Raw genomic sequence first — 23,178 nt, forward strand, 5'->3', positions numbered from 1 at the left:
AAGCACTGAACACTGAAGCACTGAAGCACTGAACCACTGAACAATGAAACACTGAAACACTGAAACACCGAAACACTGAAGCACTGAAACACTGAACACTGAACCACTGAAGCACTGAACACTGAAACACTGAAACACTGAAACACCGAAGCACTGAACACTGAAACACCGAAGCACTGAACACTGAAACACTGAAACACTGAAGCACTGAAACACTGAACCACCAGAACACTGAAACACTGAAGCTTTAACTCCAGTTTTCATCATGTTCACTCAATGAGAGTGTGGATTACCCACAATGTATTGGAACATTGAGTAGGTGTGTGTGTGTGTGAGTGTGTGCGTGTGAGTGTGCATATGTGTGTGTGTGTGTGAGTGTGTATGTGTGAGTGTGTATGAGTGTGTGTTTGTGAGTGTGTATGTGTGAGTGTGTATGTGTGTGTATTGGCACTGAAACACTGAAACACCGAAACACTGAACACTGAAACACTGAACACCAAAACACTGAAGCACTGAACACTGAACAATAAAACACTGAACACTGAACCACTGAACACTGAAACACTGAACACTGAAGCACTGAACACTGAAGCACTGAAGCACCGATACACCGAAACACTGAACACTGAAGCATTGAAGCACTGAACCACCAGAACACTGAAACACCGAAGCACTGAACACTGAAACACTGAACCACCAGAACACTGAAACACCGAAGCACCGGAACACCGAAACACTGAACACTGAAGCATTGAAGCACTGAACCACCAGAACACTGAAACACTGAACACTGAAGCATTGAAGCACTGAACCACCAGAACACTGAAACACTGAACACTGAAGCATTGAAGCACTGAACCACCAGAACACTGAAACACTGAACCACCAGAACACTGAAACACTGAACCACCAGAACACTGAAACACTGAACCACCAGAACACTGAAACACTGAACCACCAGAACACTGAAACACTGAACCACCAGAACACTGAAACACTGAACCACCAGAACACTGAAACACTGAACCACCAGAACACTGAAACACTGAACCACCAGAACACTGAAACACTGAACCACCAGAACACTGAAACACTGAACCACCAGAACACTGAAACACTGAACCACCAGAACACTGAAACACTGAACCACCAGAACACTGAAACACTGAACCACCAGAACACTGAAACACTGAACCACCAGAACACTGAAACACTGAACCACCAGAACACTGAAACACTGAAGCTTTAACTCCAGTTTTCATCATGTTCACTCAATGAGAGTGTGGATTACCCACAATGTATTGGAACATTGAGTAGGTGTGTGTGTGTGTATGTGTGAGTGTGTATGTGTGTGAGTGTGTGTGTATGTGAGTGTGTATGTGTGTGTGTGTATGTGAGTGTGTATGTGTGTGTGTGAGTGTGTATGTGTGTGTGTGTATGTGAGTGTGTGAGTGTGTGTATGTGAGTGTGTGTGTGAGTGTGTGTGTGTATGTGTGTGTGAGTGTGTGTGTGTATGTGTGTGTGTGAGTGTGAGTGTGTGTGTATGTGTGTGTGTGTATGAGTGTGAGTGTGTGTGTGTGTGTGTGTGTGTGTATGTGTGTGTGAGTGTATGTGAGTGTGTATGTGAGTGTGTGTGTGAGTGTGTGTGAGTGTATGTGTGTGTGTGTGTGTGTATGTGTGTGTGTGTGTGTGTGTGTATGTGTGTGAGTGTGTGATGGAGTAACTGGGAAAGTGAAGGGTGTCCTGTGATGTAGATGTGGGATTTTTTTCTACTTTGATGTAAACAGGGAGCAGTTTTAAACATTATAAACTCACAGATGGGATTTATTTCATGACATCAACATATAAAAATAATAAATAAATATTTAAAAAATAATAAAAATAAATATAATGTAATACAGTGAACAACATTCATGTAAAACAATGAATCTGTTCATTTTAAATCATACAAAAAAACAGGATATGTTTTTTTTTTTCATCTTTATCAGGATACAGAGTCTTGCAGTTTTTTCAGGTAAATTTGTGAAAAGTTCCAAACTTCGTTGGTGTTTGTTTTCCTGTGGAAAGAGATCGATGTGTCTGACCCTGACCGATCGAGCGGCAGGCCGAGTGAGTGACCGAACTCCAAACTCACTAAAGATTTTTTCTTAGAAATCAGTGATGTCCTGAAAACCCACAGTTCAGCTGCAGCTCTGATATTTTCTACCTGAAATTTAATTCCTTTATTATTATTATAATTATAACAACAAGAATTTCCCTCATTTGATCATCGAACTTTAAAATAAATATATTTAAATGAAATTATGTATACTGTTAATGACAACAACCAACAACAAACCCTGTGTGTGTTTTTCAGGACTCCTGGACAGAGTGAGTGTAGGATCAGTGTGTAGAGTCTGGACATCATCTGGTGTGTGAATGTAAAGTGATGTATAAACACCACCGTCTGCTTCTGGAACCTTCTACTGTTCAGACCGGTGCTGGTTCTAAAAGATGAAAATCAGCGATCTATTAACTGAACATCTCTGTTCAGTAGAAACGCACTGATAGCATCTCAAAGCGACTGATCCATGATGGAAAGATCTTCTGCTCTTTTGGGTGACATCAACAGAACATGCTGAAGATTCACACTGAGCAGGAGCTGGAAACTACCCCACTGTCTGCCCCCTGAGCTCAACGGGGCATAATACAGGGGTGGAAATGAACAGGAGAAAGGGTTAAAGTCTAACATCTAAAGAGAGAAGGTGGGGGGTGGGGTGGGGGTGTTTTGCTGTTATTCCACTAGGGGGCAATACAGAGTAAACTCATGGCTATAAACTGCTGCTGACTGTGATTGTGTAACTGTGTGTAAAATACAATCCTTTATTATTATTATTATTATTATTATTATTAATGTAATTTTGTAAAACATGTCTGTGTTCATAATCAGAAACACTCAACACAAAGAGTTAAATTTTCCAACCAGCCTTTATTTCATCACTGAGAAAAACTTACTCAAAGTCCATATCAGTGCTGAAAAACAGAGGTCAGGTCAATAATCTCCACATGAGGAAAGATAAACACACACACACACACACACACACACGTTACAGAGTGAGCTGAGACATATTCATCAGTTTAATATCACTCGGGTAGCCTTCTTCCATCTCAGAAATATCGCTAAGATACGAAATATGTTGTGCTTCATGATGCAGAGAAACTAGTTCATGCTTTTGTTACCTCTAGGTTGGATTATTGTAATGTCTTACTGTCTGGATGTTCCAGCAGGAGCAGAAACAAGCTCCAGTTAGTCCAGAATGCAGCAGCTAGAGTCCTAACTAGAACCAGAAGATATGAACACATCACTCCTATTTTAGCCACACTACATTGGCTCCCAGTCAAATTTCACATTGATTATAAAATACTGTTACTAACCTATAAAGCACTAAATGGTCTCGCGCCGCAGTACCTGAGCGATCTTTTAGTCTTTTATGATCCACCACCCTACTTCACACCTCCACCTCCGTCTTGGTGTCAGATTCCACACACACCTTCAGAGCTCTGGTGGAGTCCAGCCTCAGAGTCAGAGCTGTTCATGAGGAACATAGAGGATCTACACAACATCAGGCAGGTGGACTTAATGTTACGACTGGTGTGTGCAAATTATTTTCAAAATTATATTTTTAACATAGACTGAGAAAAAGAAGAAAGACGTGAGTTCAGAGATGATCTGGATTTCCATCAGCTTCCTCTTTTTTTAAACTCCACATCATTAAGGTTTATATCCAGTGTTTGAGCTTTAAAGCTCCAGCAAGCTGATCAACATCTACAGAGAGAGAGAGAGAGAGAGAGAGAGAGAGATAGTAGTATGATGGTGAGAGGTTGCAGTGAGAGACACAGTGATGAACAGACGGACACAGTGAGGGACAGAGACAACTGAGGGACAGACAGACATAGTGAGGGACAGACAGACAGTGATGGACAGATGGACACATTGAGGGACAGAGACAACTGAGGGACAGACAGACACTGTTTGGGACAGACAGACAGTGATGGACAGATGGACAGAGTGAGGGACAGACACAGTGAGGGACAGATAGACACAGTGAGGGACAGATGGACAGTGATGGAAAGGTGGACACAGTGGGGGACAGACAGACAGTGAGGGACAGACGGACACAGTGGGGGACATACAGACACAGTGGGGGACAGACAGACGGGGACAGTGGGGGACAGACAGACGGGGACAGTGGGGGACAGACGGGGACAGTGAGGGACAGACGGACACAGTGAGGGTCAGACGGACAGTGAGGGACAGACGGACACAGTGGGGGACAGATGGACAGTGAGGGACAGACGGACACAGTGGGGGACAGATGGACAGTGATGGACAGACGGGCACAGTGAGGGACAGACGGACATAGTGGGGGACAGAAGGACAGTGATGGACAGACGGGCACAGTGAGGGACAGACAAACACACTGAGGGACAGACGGACAGTGAGGGACAGACAGATACAGTGGGGGACAGAAGGACAGTGATGGACAGACGGGCACAGTGAGGGACAGACGGACACAGTGAGGGACAGACGGACACAGTGAGGGACAGACGGACAGTGTGTCAGTTTGAAGTGTCTGGAAGGCGAGCTTGTCCTCACAGACAATATCTGACTGCAGTTTCCTCTCCCTGTCTGTGGATGAGTGAGGGTACGAGGAGAACCGTCACCTCCGTGGAACAAACAGGGTTCTGAGTGTCAGAAAAACATCGCACGGAAAAACCCCAGAGCTCCGGAGCTCCGCCTCTCTCTCTCTGTTCCTCTGTGCAGTCCTGCAGCATCACGGCCACCGGCAGGACCGGAGCAGGAGCAGGAGCTGCACGTACTACACACACACACACACAGTATCATACACACACACACACACAGTATCATACACACACACACACACAGTATCATACACACACACACAGTATCATACACACACACACACACAGTATCATACACACACACACACACAGTATCATACACACACACACACAGTATCATACACACACACACACACACAGTATCATACACACACACACACACAGTATCATACACACACACACACACACAGTATCATACACACACACACACACACAGTATCATACACACACACACACACACACACAGTATCATACACACACACACACACAGTATCATACACACACACAGTATCATACACACACACACACACAGTATCATACACACACACAGTATCATACACACACACAGTATCATACACACACACACACAGTATCATACACACACACAGTATCATACACACACACACACACACACACACAGTATCATACACACACACACACACAGTATCATACAAACACACAGTATCATACACACACACACACACACAGAATCATACACACACACACAATCATACACACACACAATCATACACACACACACACACAGTATCATACACACACACAGTATCACACACACACACACACACACACACAGTATCATACACACACACACACACACACACACACACACACACAGTATCATACACACACACACACACAGTATCATACACACACACACACACACACACAGAATCATACACACACACAGTATCATACACACACACACACAGTATCATACACACACACACAGTATCATACACACAAACACACACACACAGTATCATACACACACACACACACACACAGAATCATACACACACACAATCATACACACACACAATCATACACACACACAATCATACACACACACACACACACAGTATCATACACACACACACAGTATCATACACACACACAGTATCATACACACACACACACACACACACACACACAGTATCATACACACACACACACACACAGTATCATACACACACACACACACACACACACAGTATCATACACACACACACACACACACACACACAGTATCATACACACACACGCACACACAGTATCATACACACACACACACAATCATACACACACACACAGTATCATACACACACACACAGTATCATACACACACACACACACACACACACACAGTATCATACACACACACACAGTATCATACACACACACACACACACAGTATCATACACACACACACACACACACACACAGTATCATACACACACACACAGTATCATACACACACACACACACAGTATCATACACACACACACACACACACACACACACACAGTATCATACACACACACACACACACACAGTATCATACACACACACACACACACAGTATCACACACACACACACACACACAGTATCATACACACACACACACACACACAGTATCATACACACAAACACACAGTATCATACACTATATGATACACTGTATGATACTGTGTGTGTGTGTGTGTGTGTGTGTATGATACTGTGTGTGTGTGTGTGTGTGTGTGTGTGTGTGTGTGTGTGTGTATGATACTGTGTGTGTGTGTGTGTGTGTATGATACTGTGTGTGTGTGTGTGTGTGTGTGTGATAACTGTGTGTGTGTGTGTGTGTGTGTGTGTGTGATAACTGTGTGTGTGTGTGTGTGTGTGATAACTGTGTGTGTGTGTGTGTGATAACTGTGTGTGTGTGTGTGTGTGATAACTGTGTGTGTGTGTGTGTGTGTGTGTGTGATAACTGTGTGTGTGTGTGTGTGTGTGTGTGTGTGATACTGTGTGTGTGTGTATGATACTGTGTGTGTGTGTGTGTGTGTATGATACTGTGTGTGTGTGTGTGTATGATACTGTGTGTGTGTATGATACTGTGTGTGTGTGTGTGTGTGTGATACTGTGTGTGTGTGTGTGTGTGTGATACTGTGTGTGTGTGTGTGTGTGTATGATACTGTGTGTGTGTGTGTGTGTATGATACTGTGTGTGTGTGTGTGTGTGTGTGTGTGTATGATACTGTGTGTGTGTGTGTGTGTGTGTGTGTGTATGATACTGTGTGTGTGTGTGTGTGTTAGATACTGTGTGTGTGTGTGTGTGTGTGTGTGTGTGTGTGATACTGTGTGTGTGTGTATGATACTGTGTGTGTGTGTGTGTGTATGATACTGTGTGTGTGTGTGTATGATACTGTGTGTGTGTATGATACTGTGTGTGTGTGTGTGTATGATACTGTGTGTGTGTGTGTGTATGATACTGTGTGTGTGTGTGTGTGTGTGTATGATACTGTGTGTGTGTGTGTGTATGATACTGTGTGTGTGTATGATACTGTGTGTGTGTGTGTGTATGATACTGTGTGTGTGTGTGTGTGTGTGTATGATACTGTGTGTGTGTGTGTGTATGATACTGTGTGTGTGTGTGTGTGTGTATGATACTGTGTGTGTGTGTGTGTGTGTGATACTGTGTGTGTGTGTGTGTGTGTGTGTATGATACTGTGTGTGTGTGTGTGTGTGTATGATACTGTGTGTGTGTGTGTGTATGATACTGTGTGTGTGTGTGTGTATGATACTGTGTGTGTGTGTGTGTGATACTGTGTGTGTGTGTGTGTGTGATACTGTGTGTGTGTGTGTGTGTGTGTGTATGATACTGTGTGTGTGTGTGTATGATACTGTGTGTGTGTGTGTGTGTGTGTGTGTGTATGATACTGTGTGTGTGTGTGTGTGTGATACTGTGTGTGTGTGTGTATGATACTGTGTGTGTGTGTGTATGATACTGTGTGTGTGTGTGTGTGATACTGTGTGTGTGTGTGTGTGTGTGTGTATGATACTGTGTGTGTGTGTGTGTGTATGATACTGTGTGTGTGTGTATGATACTGTGTGTGTGTGTGTGTGTGTGTATGATACTGTGTGTGTGTGTATGATACTGTGTGTGTGTGTGTGTGTGTGTATGATACTGTGTGTGTGTGTGTGTGTGTGTGTGTGTGTGTGTGTATGATACTGTGTGTGTGTGTGTATGATACTGTGTGTGTGTGTATGATACTGTGTGTGTGTGTGTGTGTGTGTGTATGATACTGTGTGTGTGTGTGTGTGTGTGTGTGATACTGTGTGTGTGTGTATGATACTGTGTGTGTGTGTGTGTGTGTATGATACTGTGTGTGTGTGTGTGTATGATACTGTGTGTGTGTATGATACTGTGTGTGTGTATGATACTGTGTGTGTGTGTGTGTGTATGATACTGTGTGTGTGTGTGTGTGTATGATACTGTGTGTGTGTGTGTGTGTGTGTGTGTGTATGATACTGTGTGTGTGTGTGTGTGTGTGTATGATACTGTGTGTGTGTGTGTGTGTGTGTGTATGATACTGTGTGTGTGTGTGTGTGTGTGTGTGTGATACTGTGTGTGTGTGTATGATACTGTGTGTGTGTGTATATGATACTGTGTGTGTGTGTGTATATGATACTGTGTGTGTGTGTATGATACTGTGTGTGTGTATGATACTGTGTGTGTGTGTGTATGATACTCTGTGTGTGTGTGTGTGTATGATACTGTGTGTGTGTGTGTGTGTATGATACTGTGTGTGTGTGTGTATGATACTGTGTGTGTGTGTGTATGATACTGTGTGTGTGTGTGTGTGTGTGTATGATACTGTGTGTGTGTGTGTGTATGATACTGTGTGTGTGTGTGTGTGTGTGTATGATACTGTGTGTGTGTGTGTGTGTGTGATACTGTGTGTGTGTGTGTGTGTGTGTGTATGATACTGTGTGTGTGTGTGTGTGTGTATGATACTGTGTGTGTGTGTGTGTATGATACTGTGTGTGTGTGTGTGTGTATGATACTGTGTGTGTGTGTGTGTGACTGTGTGTGTGTGTGTGTGTGATACTGTGTGTGTGTGTGTGTGTGTGTATGATACTGTGTGTGTGTGTGTATGATACTGTGTGTGTGTGTGTGTGTGTGTGTGTGTATGATACTGTGTGTGTGTGTGTGTGATACTGTGTGTGTGTGTGTATGATACTGTGTGTGTGTGTGTGTGTGTGTGTATGATACTGTGTGTGTGTGTGTGTGTGTATGATACTGTGTGTGTGTGTGTGTGTGTGTGTGTGTGTGTGTATGATACTGTGTGTGTGTGTATGATACTGTGTGTGTGTGTGTGTGTATGATACTGTGTGTGTGTGTGTGTGTGTGTATGATACTGTGTGTGTGTGTGTGTGTATGATACTGTGTGTGTGTGTGTGTGTGTGTGTGTATGATACTGTGTGTGTGTGTGTGTGTGTATGATACTGTGTGTGTGTGTGTGTGTGTATGATACTGTGTGTGTGTGTGTGTGTGTGTATGATACTGTGTGTGTGTGTGTGTGTGTATGATACTGTGTGTGTGTGTGAATATGATACTGTGTGTGTGTGTATGATACTCTGTGTGTGTGTGTGTGTGTGTATGATACTGTGTGTGTGTGTGTGTGTGTGTATGATACTGTGTGTGTGTGTGTATGATACTGTGTGTGTGTGTGTGTGTGTATGATACTGTGTGTGTGTGTGTGTATGATACTGTGTGTGTGTGTGTGTGTGTGTGTGTGTATGATACTGTGTGTGTGTGTGTGTGTGTGTGTATGATACTGTGTGTGTGTGTGTGTGTGTGTATGATACTGTGTGTGTGTGTGTGTGTGTATGATACTGTGTGTGTGTGTGTGTGTGTGTGTGTGTGTGTGTGTGTATGATACTGTGTGTGTGTGTGTATGATACTGTGTGTGTGTGTGTGTGTGTGTATGATACTGTGTGTGTGTGTGTATGATACTGTGTGTGTGTGTGTGTGTGTGTGTGTATGATACTGTGTGTGTGTGTGTGTGTGTGTATGATACTGTGTGTGTGTGTGTGTGTGTATGATACTGTGTGTGTGTGTGTGTGTGTGTATGATACTGTGTGTGTGTATGATTGTGTGTGTGTGTATGATACTGTGTGTGTGTGTGTGTGTGTATGATACTGTGTGTGTGTGTGTGTGTATGATACTGTGTGTGTGTGTGAATATGATACTGTGTGTGTGTGTGTATGATACTGTGTGTGTGTGTGTGTGTGTGTGTGTGTGTATGATACTGTGTGTGTGTGTGTGTGTGTGTATGATACTGTGTGTGTGTGTGTGTGTGTATGATACTGTGTGTGTGTATGATTGTGTGTGTGTGTATGATACTGTGTGTGTGTGTATGATACTGTGTGTGTGTGTGTGTGTGTGTATGATACTGTGTGTGTGTGTGTGTGCATGATACTGTGTGTGTGTGTGTATGATTGTGTGTGTGTATATGATACTGTGTGTGTGTGTATGATACTGTGTGTGTGTATGATACTGTGTGTGTGTGTATGATACTGTGTGTGTGTGTATGATTGTGTGTGTGTGTATGATACTGTGTGTGTGTGTGTGTGTGTGTATGATACTGTGTGTGTGTGTGTGTGTGTGTATGATACTGTGTGTGTGTGTGTATATGATACTGTGTGTGTGTGTGTATGATACTGTGTGTGTGTGTGTATATGATACTGTGTGTGTGTGTGTGTGTGTATGATACTGTGTGTGTGTGTGTGTGTGTATGATACTGTGTGTGTGTGTGTATATGATACTGTGTGTGTGTGTGTATGATACTGTGTGTGTGTGTGTATATGATACTGTGTGTGTGTGTATGATACTGTGTGTGTGTGTGAATATGATACTGTGTGTGTGTGTGTATGATACTGTGTGTGTGTGTGTGTGTGTGTGTGTGTGTATGATACTGTGTGTGTGTGTGTGTGTGTGTATGATACTGTGTGTGTGTGTGTGTGTGTGTATGATACTGTGTGTGTGTATGATTGTGTGTGTGTGTATGATACTGTGTGTGTGTGTATGATACTGTGTGTGTGTGTGTGTGTGTGTATGATACTGTGTGTGTGTGTATGATACTGTGTGTGTGTGCATGATACTGTGTGTGTGTGTGTATGATTGTGTGTGTGTATATGATACTGTGTGTGTGTGTATGATACTGTGTGTGTGTATGATACTGTGTGTGTGTGTATGATACTGTGTGTGTGTGTATGATTGTGTGTGTGTGTATGATACTGTGTGTGTGTGTATGATACTGTGTGTGTGTGTGTGTGTGTGTATGATACTGTGTGTGTGTGTGTGTGTGTGTATGATACTGTGTGTGTGTGTGTATATGATACTGTGTGTGTGTGTGTATGATACTGTGTGTGTGTGTGTATATGATACTGTGTGTGTGTGTGTGTGTGTATGATACTGTGTGTGTGTGTGTGTGTGTATGATACTGTGTGTGTGTGTGTATATGATACTGTGTGTGTGTGTGTATGATACTGTGTGTGTGTGTGTATATGATACTGTGTGTGTGTGTATGATACTGTGTGTGTGTGTGTATGATACTGTGTGTGTGTGTGTATGATACTGTGTGTGTGTGTGTATGATACTCTGTGTGTGTGTGTGTGTATGATACTGTGTGTGTGTGTGTGTGTGTGTGTATGATACTGTGTGTGTGTATGATACTGTATGTATGTATGAGTGTGTGTGTGTGTGTGTATGATACTGTGTGTGTGTGTGTGTGTGTGTGTGTGTGTGTATGATACTGTGTGTGTGTGTTACTGTGTGTGAGTATGATACTGTGTGTGTGTGTGTATGATACTGTGTGTGTGTGTGTGTGTATGATACTGTGTGTGTGTATGATACTGTGTGTGTGCATGATACTGTGTGTGTGTGTGTATGATTGTGTGTGTGTATGATACTGTGTGTGTGTGTGTATGATACTGTGTGTGTGTGTGTGTGTATGATACTGTGTGTGTGTGTATGATACTGTGTGTGTGTGTGTGTATGATACTGTGTGTGTGTATGATACTGTGTGTGTGTGCATGATACTGTGTGTGTGTGTGTATGATTGTGTGTGTGTATATGATACTGTGTGTGTGTGTATGATACTGTGTGTGTGTATGATACTGTGTGTGTGTGTATGATTGTGTGTGTGTATGATACTGTGTGTGTGTGTGTGTGTGTGTATGATACTGTGTGTGTGTGTATGATACTGTGTGTGTGTGTGTGTGTGTGTATGATACTGTGTGTGTGTGTGTGTGTGTGTGTGTGTATGATACTGTGTGTGTGTGTGTGTGTGTGTATGATACTGTGTGTGTGTGTGTGTGTGTGTGTATGATACTGTGTGTGTGTGTGTATATGATACTGTGTGTGTGTGTGTATGATACTGTGTGTGTGTGTATATGATACTGTGTGTGTGTGTATATGATACTGTGTGTGTGTGTGTATGATACTGTGTGTGTGTGTATATGATACTGTGTGTGTGTGTGTATGATACTGTGTGTGTGTGTGTGTATGATACTCTGTGTGTGTGTGTGTGTGTGTATATGATACTGTGTGTGTGTGTGTATGATACTGTGTGTGTGTGTGTATGATACTGTGTGTGTGTGTGTGTATGATACTGTGTGTGTGTGTGTGAATATGATACTGTGTGTGTGTGTGTATGATACTCTGTGTGTGTGTGTGTGTGTGTATGATACTGTGTGTGTGTGTGTGTGTGTGTATGATACTCTGTGTGTGTGTGTGTGTGTGTATGATACTGTGTGTGTGTGTGTGTGTGTGTGTATGATACTGTGTGTGTGTGTGTATGATACTGTGTGTGTGTGTGTGTGTGTGTGTGTATGATACTGTGTGTGTGTGTGTGTGTGTATGATACTGTGTGTGTGTGTGTATGATACTGTGTGTGTGTGTGTGTGTGTGTATGATAGTGTGTGTGTGTGTGTGTGTGTATGATACTGTGTGTGTGTGTGTGTGTGTGTGTATGATACTGTGTGTGTGTGTGTATATGATACTGTGTGTGTGTGTGTGTGTGTGTGTGTGTGTATGATACTGTGTGTGTGTGTGTGTGTGTGTGTGTATGATACTGTGTGTGTGTGTGTATATGATACTGTGTGTGTGTGTATGATACTGTGTGTGTGTGTGTGTGTGTGTGTATGATACTGTGTGTGTGTGTATGATACTGTGTGTGTGTATGATACTGTGTGTGTGTGTGTGTGTATGATACTGTGTGTGTGTGTGTATGATACTGTGTGTGTGTGTGTGTGTGTGTATGATACTGTGTGTGTGTGTATGATACTGTGTGTGTGTGTGTGTGTGTGTGTATGATACTGTGTGTGTGTGTGTGTGTATGATACTGTGTGTGTGTGTGTGTGTGTGTGTGATACTGTGTGTGTGTGTGTGTGTGTGTGTGTATGATACTGTGTGTGTGTGTGTGTGTGTGTGTGATACTGTGTGTGTGTGTGTGTGTGTGTGTGTATGATACTGTGTGTGTGTATGATACTGTGTGTGTGTGTGTGTATGATACTGTGTGTGTGTGTGTATGATACTGTGTGTGTGTGTGTGTGTGTGTGTATGATACTGTGTGTGTGTGTGTGTGTATGATACTGTGTGTGTGTGTGTGTGTGTGTGTGTGTGTGTATGATACTGTGTGTGTGTGTGTGTGATACTGTGTGTGTGTGTGTGTGTGTATGATACTGTGTGTGTGTGTGTGTGTATGATACTGTGTGTGTGTGTGAATATGATACTGTGTGTGTGTGTGTGTATGATACTCTGTGTGTGTGTGTGTATGATACTGTGTGTGTGTGTGTATATGATACTGTGTGTGTGTGTGTATGATACTGTGTGTGTGTGTATATGATACTGTGTGTGTGTGTATGATACTGTGTGTGTGTGTATATGATACTGTGTGTGTGTGTATATGATACTGTGTGTGTGTGTGTATGATACTGTGTGTGTGTGTGTGTATGATACTCTGTGTGTGTGTGTGTGTGTGTGATACTGTGTGTGTGTGTGTGTGTATGATACTGTGTGTGTGTGTGTGTGTATGATACTGTGTGTGTGTGTGAATATGATACTGTGTGTGTGTGTGTATGATACTCTGTGTGTGTGTGTGTGTGTGTATGATACTGTGTGTGTGTGTGTATATGATACTGTGTGTGTGTGTGTATGATACTGTGTGTGTGTGTATATGATACTGTGTGTGTGTGTGTGTATGATACTGTGTGTGTGTGTATATGATACTGTGTGTGTGTGTGTATGATACTGTGTGTGTGTGTGTGTATGATACTCTGTGTGTGTGTGTGTGTGTGTGTATATGATACTGTGTGTGTGTGTGTATGATACTGTGTGTGTGTGTGTATGATACTCTGTGTGTGTGTGTGTGTGTGTGTATATGATACTGTGTGTGTGTATGATTGTGTGTGTGTGTATGATACTGTGTGTGTGCATGATACTGTGTGTGTGTGTATGATTGTGTGTGTGTATGATACTGTGTGTGTGTGTGTGTGTATGATACTGTGTGTGTGTGTATGATACTCTGTGTGTGTGTGTGTGTGTGTGTATATGATACTGTGTGTGTGTATGATTGTGTGTGTGTGTATGATACTGTGTGTGTGTGTGTATGATTGTGTGTGTGTGTATGATACTGTGTGTGTGTGTGTATGATTGTGTGTGTGTATGATACTGTGTGTGTGTGTGTATGATACTGTGTGTGTGTGTGTGTGTATGATACTGTGTGTGTGTATGATACTCTGTGTGTGTGTGTGTGTGTATGATACTGTGTGTGTGTATGATTGTGTGTGTGTGTATGATACTGTGTGTGTGTGCATGATACTGTGTGTGTGTGTGTATGATTGTGTGTGTGTATATGATACTGTGTGTGTGTGTATGATACTGTGTGTGTGTATGATACTGTGTGTGTGTGTATGATTGTGTGTGTGTGTATGATTGTGTGTGTGTATATGATACTGTGTGTGTGTGTATGATTGTGTGTGTGTGTATGATACTGTGTGTGTGTATGATACTGTGTGTGTGTGTGTGTGTGTATGATACTGTGTGTGTATGATACTGTGTGTGTGTGTGTGTGTGTGTATGATACTGTGTGTGTGTGTATATGATACTGTGTGTGTGTGTGTATGATACTGTGTGTGTGTGTGTATATGATACTGTGTGTGTGTGTGTGTGTGTGTGTGTGTGTGTGTGTGTGTGTGTGTATGATACTGTGTGTGTGTGTGTGTGTGTGTGTGTGTGTATGATACTGTGTGTGTGTGTGTGTGTGTGTGTATGATACTGTGTGTGTGTGTGTGTGTGTGTGTGTGTATGATACTGTGTGTGTGTGTGTATATGATACTGTGTGTGTGTGTGTATGATACTGTGTGTGTGTGTATATGATACTGTGTGTGTGTGTGTATGATACTGTGTGTGTGTGTATATGATACTGTGTGTGTGTGTGTATGATACTGTGTGTGTGTGTGTATGATACTCTGTGTGTGTGTGTGTGTATATGATACTGTGTGTGTGTGTGTATGATACTGTGTGTGTGTGTGTATGATACTGTGTGTGTGTGTGTGTGTGTGTATGATACTGTGTGTGTGTGTGAATATGATACTGTGTGTGTGTGTGTATGATACTCTGTGTGTGTGTGTGTGTGTGTATGATACTGTGTGTGTGTGTGTGTGTGTGTGTGTGTGTATGATACTGTGTGTGTGTGTGTATGATACTGTGTGTGTGTGTGTGTGTGTGTATGATACTGTGTGTGTGTGTGTGTGTGTGTGTGTATGATACTGTGTGTGTGTGTGTGTGTATGATACTGTGTGTGTGTGTGTGTGTGTGTGTATGATACTGTGTGTGTGTGTGTGTGTGTGTGTGATACTGTGTGTGTGTGTGTGTGTATGATACTGTGTGTGTGTGTATGATACTGTGTGTGTGTATGATACTGTGTGTGTGTGTGTGTATGATACTGTGTGTGTGTGTGTATGATACTGTGTGTGTGTATGATACTGTGTGTGTGTGTGTGTGTGTGTGTGTGTGTATGATACTGTGTGTGTGTGTGTATGATACTGTGTGTGTGTATGATACTGTGTGTGTGTGTGTGTATGATACTGTGTGTGTGTGTGTATGATACTGTGTGTGTGTGTGTGTATGATACTGTGTGTGTGTGTGTATGATACTGTGTGTGTGTATGATACTGTGTGTGTGTGTGTGTGTGTGTGTGTGTATGATACTGTGTGTGTGTGTGTATGATACTGTGTGTGTGTATGATACTGTGTGTGTGTGTGTGTATGATACTGTGTGTGTGTGTGTATGATACTGTGTGTGTGTGTGTGTGTGTGTGTGTATGATACTGTGTGTGTGTGTATGATACTGTGTGTGTGTGTGTGTGTGTGTGTGTATGATACTGTGTGTGTGTGTGTGTATGATACTGTGTGTGTGTGTGTGTGTGTGTGTGTGTGTGTATGATACTGTGTGTGTGTGTGTGTGTGTGTGATACTGTGTGTGTGTGTGTGTGTGTGTGTGTGTGTATGATACTGTGTGTGTGTGTGTGTGTGTGTGTGTGTGTGATAACTGTGTGTGTGTGTGTGTGTGTGATAACTGTGTGTGTGTGTGTGTGTGTGATAACTGTGTGTGTGTGTGTGTGTGTGTGATAACTGTGTGTGTGTGTGTGTGTGTGTGTGTGATAACTGTGTGTGTGTGTGATAACTGTGTGTGTGTGTGTGTGTGTGTGATAACTGTGTGTGTGTGTGTGTGTATGATACTGTGTGTGTGTGTATGATACTGTGTGTGTGTGTGTGTGTGTGTATGATACTGTGTGTGTGTGTGTGTGTGTGTGTGATACTGTGTGTGTGTGTGTGTGTGTGTGTGTGATACTGTGTGTGTGTGTGTGTGTGTGTGTGTGTATATGATACTGTGTGTGTGTGTGTATATATGATACTGTGTGTGTGTGTATGATACTGTGTGTGTGTGTGTGTATGATACTGTGTGTGTGTGTGTTACTGTGTGTGAGTATGATACTGTGTGTGTGTATGATACTGTGTGTGTGTGTATGATACTGTGTGTGTGTGTGTATGATACTGTGTGTGTGTGTGTGTGTATGATACTGTGTGTATGATACTCTGTGTGTGTGTGTATGATACTCTGTGTGTGTGTGTATGATACTCTGTGTGTGTGTGTATGATACTCTGTGTGTGTGTGTGTGTATGATACTCTGTGTGTGTGTGTATATGATACTGTGTGTGTGTGTATGATACTGTGTGTGTGTGCATGATACTGTGTGTGTGTGTGTATGATTGTGTGTGTGTATATGATACTGTGTGTGTGTGTATGATACTGTGTGTGTGTATGATACTGTGTGTGTGTGTATGATACTGTGTGTGTGTGTATGATTGTGTGTGTGTGTATGATACTGTGTGTGTGTATGATACTGTGTGTGTGTGTGTGTGTGTATGATACTGTGTGTGTATGATACTGTGTGTGTGTGTGTGTGTGTGTGTATGATACTGTGTGTGTGTGTATATGATACTGTGTGTGTGTGTGTATGATACTGTGTGTGTGTGTGTATATGATACTGTGTGTGTGTGTGTGTGTGTGTGTGTGTGTGTGTGTATGATACTGTGTGTGTGTGTGTGTGTGTATGATACTGTGTGTGTGTGTGTGTATGATACTGTGTGTGTGTGTGTATGATACTGTGTGTGTGTGTGTATATGATACTGTGTGTGTGTGTGTATGATACTGTGTGTGTGTGTGTATATGATACTGTGTGTGTGTGTATGATACTGTGTGTGTGTGTGTATGATACTGTGTGTGTGTGTGTGTATGATACTGTGTGTGTGTGTGTGTGTGTATGATACTGTGTGTGTGTGTGTGTATGATACTCTGTGTGTGTGTGTGTGTATGATACTGTGTGTGTGTATGATACTGTATGTATGTATGAGTGTGTGTGTGTGTGTGTATGATACTGTGTGTGTGTGTGTGTGTGTATGATACTGTGTGTGTGTGTTACTGTGTGTGAGTATGATACTGTGTGTGTGTATGATACTGTGTGTGTGTGTATGATACTGTGTGTGTGTGTATGATACTGTGTGTGTGTGTGTATGATACTGTGTGTGTGTGTGTGTGTATGATACTGTGTGTGTGTGTGTGTGTATGATACTGTGTGTGTGTATGATTGTGTGTGTGTGTATGATACTGTGTGTGTGTGCATGATACTGTGTGTGTGTGTGTGTATGATTGTGTGTGTGTATGATACTGTGTGTGTGTGTGTATGATACTGTGTGTGTGTGTGTATGATACTGTGTGTGTGTGTGTGTGTGTATGATACTGTGTGTGTGTGTATGATACTGTGTGTGTGTATGATTGTGTGTGTGTGTATGATACTGTGTGTGTGTGCATGATACTGTGTGTGTGTGTGTATGATTGTGTGTGTGTATATGATACTGTGTGTGTGTGTATGATACTGTGTGTGTGTATGATACTGTGTGTGTGTGTATGATTGTGTGTGTGTGTATGATACTGTGTGTGTGTATGATACTGTGTGTGTGTGTGTGTGTGTGTGTGTATGATACTGTGTGTGTGTGTGTGTGTATGATACTGTGTGTGTGTGTGTATATGATACTGTGTGTGTGTGTGTATGATACTGTGTGTGTGTGTATATGATACTGTGTGTGTGTGTGTGTGTATGATACTGTGTGTGTGTGTATATGATACTGTGTGTGTGTGTATGATACTCTGTGTGTGTGTGTATGATACTGTGTGTGTGTGTGTATGATACTCTGTGTGTGTGTGTATGATACTCTGTGTGTGTGTGTGTGTGTGTGTATATGATACTGTGTGTGTGTGTGTATATATGATACTGTGTGTGTGTGTATGATACTGTGTGTGTGTGTGTATGATACTGTGTGTGTGTGTGTGTATGATACTGTGTGTGTGTGTGTGTGTGTATGATACTGTGTGTGTGTGTGTGTGTATGATACTGTGTGTGTGTGTGTGTATGATACTCTGTGTGTGTGTGTATGATACTGTGTGTGTGTATGATTGTGTGTGTGTGTATGATTGTGTGTGTGTGTATGATACTGTGTGTGTGTGCATGATACTGTGTGTGTGTGTGTATGATTGTGTGTGTGTATATGATACTGTGTGTGTGTGTATGATACTGTGTGTGTGTATGATACTGTGTGTGTGTGTATGATACTGTGTGTGTGTGTATGATTGTGTGTGTGTGTATGATACTGTGTGTGTGTATGATACTGTGTGTGTGTGTGTGTGTGTGTGTGTGTGTGTATGATACTGTGTGTGTGTGTGTGTGTGTATGATACTGTGTGTGTGTGTGTATATGATACTGTGTGTGTGTGTGTATGATACTGTGTGTGTGTGTATATGATACTCTGTGTGTGTGTGTATGATACTCTGTGTGTGTGTGTGTGTGTGTATATGATACTGTGTGTGTGTGTGTATATATGATACTGTGTGTGTGTGTATGATACTGTGTGTGTGTGTGTATGATACTGTGTGTGTGTGTGTGTATGATACTGTGTGTGTGTGTGTGTGTGTATGATACTGTGTGTGTGTGTGTTACTGTGTGTGAGTATGATACTGTGTGTGTGTATGATACTGTGTGTGTGTGTATGATACTGTGTGTGTGTGTGTATGATACTGTGTGTGTGTGTGTGTATGATACTGTGTGTGTGTGTATGATACTCTGTGTGTGTGTGTATGATACTCTGTGTGTGTGTGTATGATACTGTGTGTGTGTGTGCATGATATTGTGTGTGTGTGTGTGTGTTTGTGTATGATACTGTGTGTGTATGATACTGTGTGTGTGTGTGTATGATACTGTGTGTGTGTGTGTGTATGTATGATACTGTGTGTGTGTATGATACTGTGTGTGTGTGTGTGTGTATATGATACTGTGTGTGTGTATGATACTGTGTGTGTGTGTGTGTGTGTGTGTATGATACTGTGTGTGTGTATGATACTGTGTGTGTGTGTGTGTGTGTGTGTGTATGATACTGTGTGTGTGTGTATATGATACTGTGTGTGTGTGTGTGTGTATGATACTGTGTGTGTGTATGATACTGTGTGTGTGTGTGTGTGTGTGTATGATACTGTGTGTGTGTGTATGATACTGTGTGTGTGTGTATGATACTGTGTGTGTGTGTGTGTGTGTGTGTGTGTGTATGATACTGTGTGTGTGTGTGTATGATATTGTGTGTGTGTGTGTATGATACTGTGTTTTATTGTATTACACACACACACACACACACACAGTTAGGTGATTAGTCTCGGTCTGTTTTCATACTTTTCCTTGTGTAGTTGTTTCATTTTTATAAATATATATATATATAAAATGAATGTAAACACTTTCCCATTGCAGGGCTCTGGTGTTTTTCATTTTTTCTAAAGAAACTAAAAACATTATTTTTTAATCTTGTCATATTTTCTGATGTTTATTTATTTATTCTCTCTCGCGTTATTAAATGTATTCTCAGTGTTTATTTTTATTTTATTCTATTCCAATTTTGGTTTTTAACTCATAACAGTAGTGTCATTATGTAAACACTGCTGTTTGTGTTATTTATTAAATAAAGTGAATAAATTTATTTTAATAAAATATTTTAAAATCTAACAAACACTCACTGTAACTACACACCGCGGCTAGATCTGTGTACAGTGAGAGTTTTTAGAGAAATAAAGCAACAGGAACATTTGTACTCTGTAAATAAAATCAGAAATGTTTATTTATTTTTAAAAAGATAAATAAATAAATTAAAGTACCTGTTTATCTCCACATTGCCTTGGAGACCCGTCGGTAACGCCGGATAAAGTTGAACCGGAAGTCAAATTCAACAGTTTCTAACCGGAAGCACTTCTGTCGTACCTTTATTTTATAATATATAACATCAACAAGGTGACTGGTTAAAATATATTTATTTTTTACACTGACATTTTTACATTTGCAACAGTTTAAAGTTACATACTCATTACATTAATAAAACAGATAATAAATGCGATAAACCTGAATTAGCCGCGAGCTAATATGATTAGATCAGAGAACGGAACACGCTATGATTGACGTTTACATCAGCCAATTAGAAATAAGCACGAGACTACGTAAACCAATAGGATTTGTTTTCTGTGTTTAAGGGCGGAGTTTGTTGTACTCGCCTCAGAAGAAAGTCGGCTCGCGTCTCAGAAGAAAAAAACTTTTTCTTGTCAGATTTTTTAAAGTCCTCGGTCAGAAACCGTGTAGAAATGATGAATAACATGCTGACCAGTGTGCTGAGACTGACCGCGCGGTCAGTGCGGGGTGTTTCTGTGTCCCAGAGACCCGCGCGCTGGATGTGTTCCTCCTCCTCAGATGAAGAGGTGCTGAAGAACCTGGGTCAGATGGTGAAGAAGGACAAGGTGGTGGTCTTCATGAAGGGAACTCCCGCGCAGCCCATGTGCGGCTTCAGCAACGCCGTGGTGCAGATCCTCAGGATGCACGGAGTGGACCAGTACACGGCTTATAACGTGCTGGACAACCAGGAGCTGAGACAAGGTCAGTACACACACACACACACACACACACACACACACACACACACTGTGGACCAGTACACTGTTTATAACATGCTGGACAACCAAAAGCTCAGACAAGGTCAGTATACACACACACACACACACACACACACACACACACACACACACACACACACACACGACTATAATATAGTTCAGTTACAGAGGAGTGCAAAAGATAATACATTCAAATAAAAAAGAAAGACCTTTTAATGTTTAATTTCATTTATTTATTAGACAGAGATATTTCCCTTTATCTGACCTCTGACCCAGGTCAGTGTAACAGTCCAGGACTGATTAACTCTCACGATGAAACTGTGCTCCTTATCTCTAGATAGATTCAAGTTTTAGTTAAAAAGAGAGAGAGAGACAGACAGAGGGAGAGATGATGATGATGATGATGATGATGATGAGTTTTTCCACATACTGGGAGACATTTCATGAACAAATGACTTCACCTGTGGACTTTTATTCACTCTTTACTTCACTCTTTCTGTGTGTGTGAGACGGGGTGTGTGTGTGTGTGAGACAGGGTGTGTGTGTGTGTGTGTGTGAGACGGGGTGTGTGTGTGTGAGACGGTGTGTGTGTGTGTGTGTGTGTGTGTGTGTGTGTGTGAGACGGTGTGTGTGTGTGTGTGTGTGAGACGGTGTGTGTGTGTGTGTGTGTGAGACGGTGTGTGTGTGTGTGTGTGTGTGTGTGTGAGACGGGGTGTGTGTGTGTGTGAGACGGGGTGTGTGTGTGTGTGAGACGGGGTGTGTGTGTGTGTGTGTGAGACGGGGTGTGTGTGTGTGTGAGACTGGGTGTGTGTGTGTGTGTGAGTGTGTGTGTGTGTGTGTGTGTGTGTGTGAGACGGGGTGTGTGTGTGTGTGAGACGGGGTGTGTGTGTGTGTGTGAGACGGGGTGTGTGTGTGTGTGTGAGACGGTGTGTGTGTGTGTGTGAGACGGGGTGTGTGTGTGTGTGTGAGACGGGGTGTGTGTGTGTGTGTGAGACGGGGTGTGTGTGTGTGTGTGAGACGGGGTGTGTGTGTGTGTGTGTGAGACGGGGGGTGTGTGTGTGTGTGTGTGAGACGGTGTGTGTGTGTGTGTGTGTGTGTGAGACGGTGTGTGTGTGTGAGACGGTGTGTGTGTGTGAGACGGTGTGTGTGTGTGAGACGGTGTGTGTGTGAGACGGTGTGTGTGTGTGTGTGACTGTGTGTGTGTGTGTGAGACGGTGTGTGTGTGTGTGTGTGTGTGTGTGTGAGACTGTGTGTGTGTGTGAGACTGTGTGTGTGTGTGAGACGGTGTGTGTGTGAGACGGTGTGTGTGTGTGTGTGTGTGTGAGTGTGTGTGTGTGTGAGACGGTGTGTGTGTGTGTGTGTGAGACGGTGTGTGGGTGTGTGTGTGTGTGTGAGACGGGGTGTGAGACGGTGTGTGTGTGTGAGACGGTGTGGGTGTGTGTGTGAGACGGTGTGTGTGTGAGACGGTGTGTGTGTGAGACGGTGTGTGTGTGTGAGACGGTGTGTGTGTGTGTGTGTGTGTGAGAGATGGTGTGTGTGTGTGAGAGATGGTGTGTGTGTGTGAGAGATGGTGTGTGTGTGTGAGAGATGGTGTGTGTGTGTGAGACGGTGTGGGTGTGTGTGTGAGACGGTGTGGGTGTGTGTGTGAGACGGTGTGGGTGTGTGTGTGAGACGGTGTGGGTGTGGGTGTGGGTGTGTGTGTGAGACGGTGTGTGTGACGTGGTGTGGTGTGTGACGTGTGGTGTGCGACGTGGTGTGTGACGTGACGTGTGGTGTGCGACGTGGTGTGTGACGTGACGTGTGGTGTGTGACGTGGTGTGTGACGTGGTGTGTGACGTGGCGTGTGGTGTGTGACGTGGTGTGTGACGTGGCGTGTGGTGTGTGAC

General features: G+C 42.7%; 1 protein-coding gene, 1 long non-coding RNA gene, 1 other non-coding gene and 1 pseudogene across 4 annotated transcripts in view; 2 read left to right on the forward strand and 2 right to left on the reverse strand.

Moving 5' to 3' along the window:
* The window catches only part of LOC131345737 (NACHT, LRR and PYD domains-containing protein 3-like), a 566,556-nt pseudogene that overhangs the window by 389,712 nt on the left and 153,666 nt on the right, over positions 1-23,178 (forward strand).
* On the reverse strand, positions 1,569-20,582 carry LOC131345795 (uncharacterized). 2 transcript variants are annotated; one of them, XR_009203535.1, is made up of 4 exons: positions 20,510-20,582; positions 4,637-4,859; positions 2,339-3,805; positions 1,570-2,206 (listed from the first exon to the last, which is right to left on the reverse strand). It is a non-coding gene; the product is annotated as an uncharacterized LOC131345795 (long non-coding RNA). The 2 variants fall into 2 exon arrangements; XR_009203534.1 differs by having other exon boundaries at positions 1,569-3,805.
* LOC131346331 (small Cajal body-specific RNA 13) lies at positions 4,593-4,859 on the reverse strand. Its single transcript, XR_009203598.1, has one exon. It is a non-coding gene; the product is annotated as a small Cajal body-specific RNA 13 (non-coding RNA).
* Positions 20,864-23,178, forward strand: part of glrx5 (glutaredoxin 5 homolog (S. cerevisiae)) — a 5,429-nt gene continuing 3,114 nt past the window's right edge. Inside the window, exon 1 of the mRNA XM_058378845.1 lies at positions 20,864-21,275. Coding sequence (XP_058234828.1) covers positions 20,987-21,275 — 289 coding nt within the window. The 5' untranslated portion in view covers positions 20,864-20,986. The remainder of the gene's footprint in view (positions 21,276-23,178) is intronic.

The sequence above is a fragment of the Hemibagrus wyckioides genome, linkage group LG25, assembly GCF_019097595.1.
Source record: "Hemibagrus wyckioides isolate EC202008001 linkage group LG25, SWU_Hwy_1.0, whole genome shotgun sequence".
Classification (NCBI taxonomy): Eukaryota; Metazoa; Chordata; class Actinopteri; order Siluriformes; family Bagridae; genus Hemibagrus; species Hemibagrus wyckioides.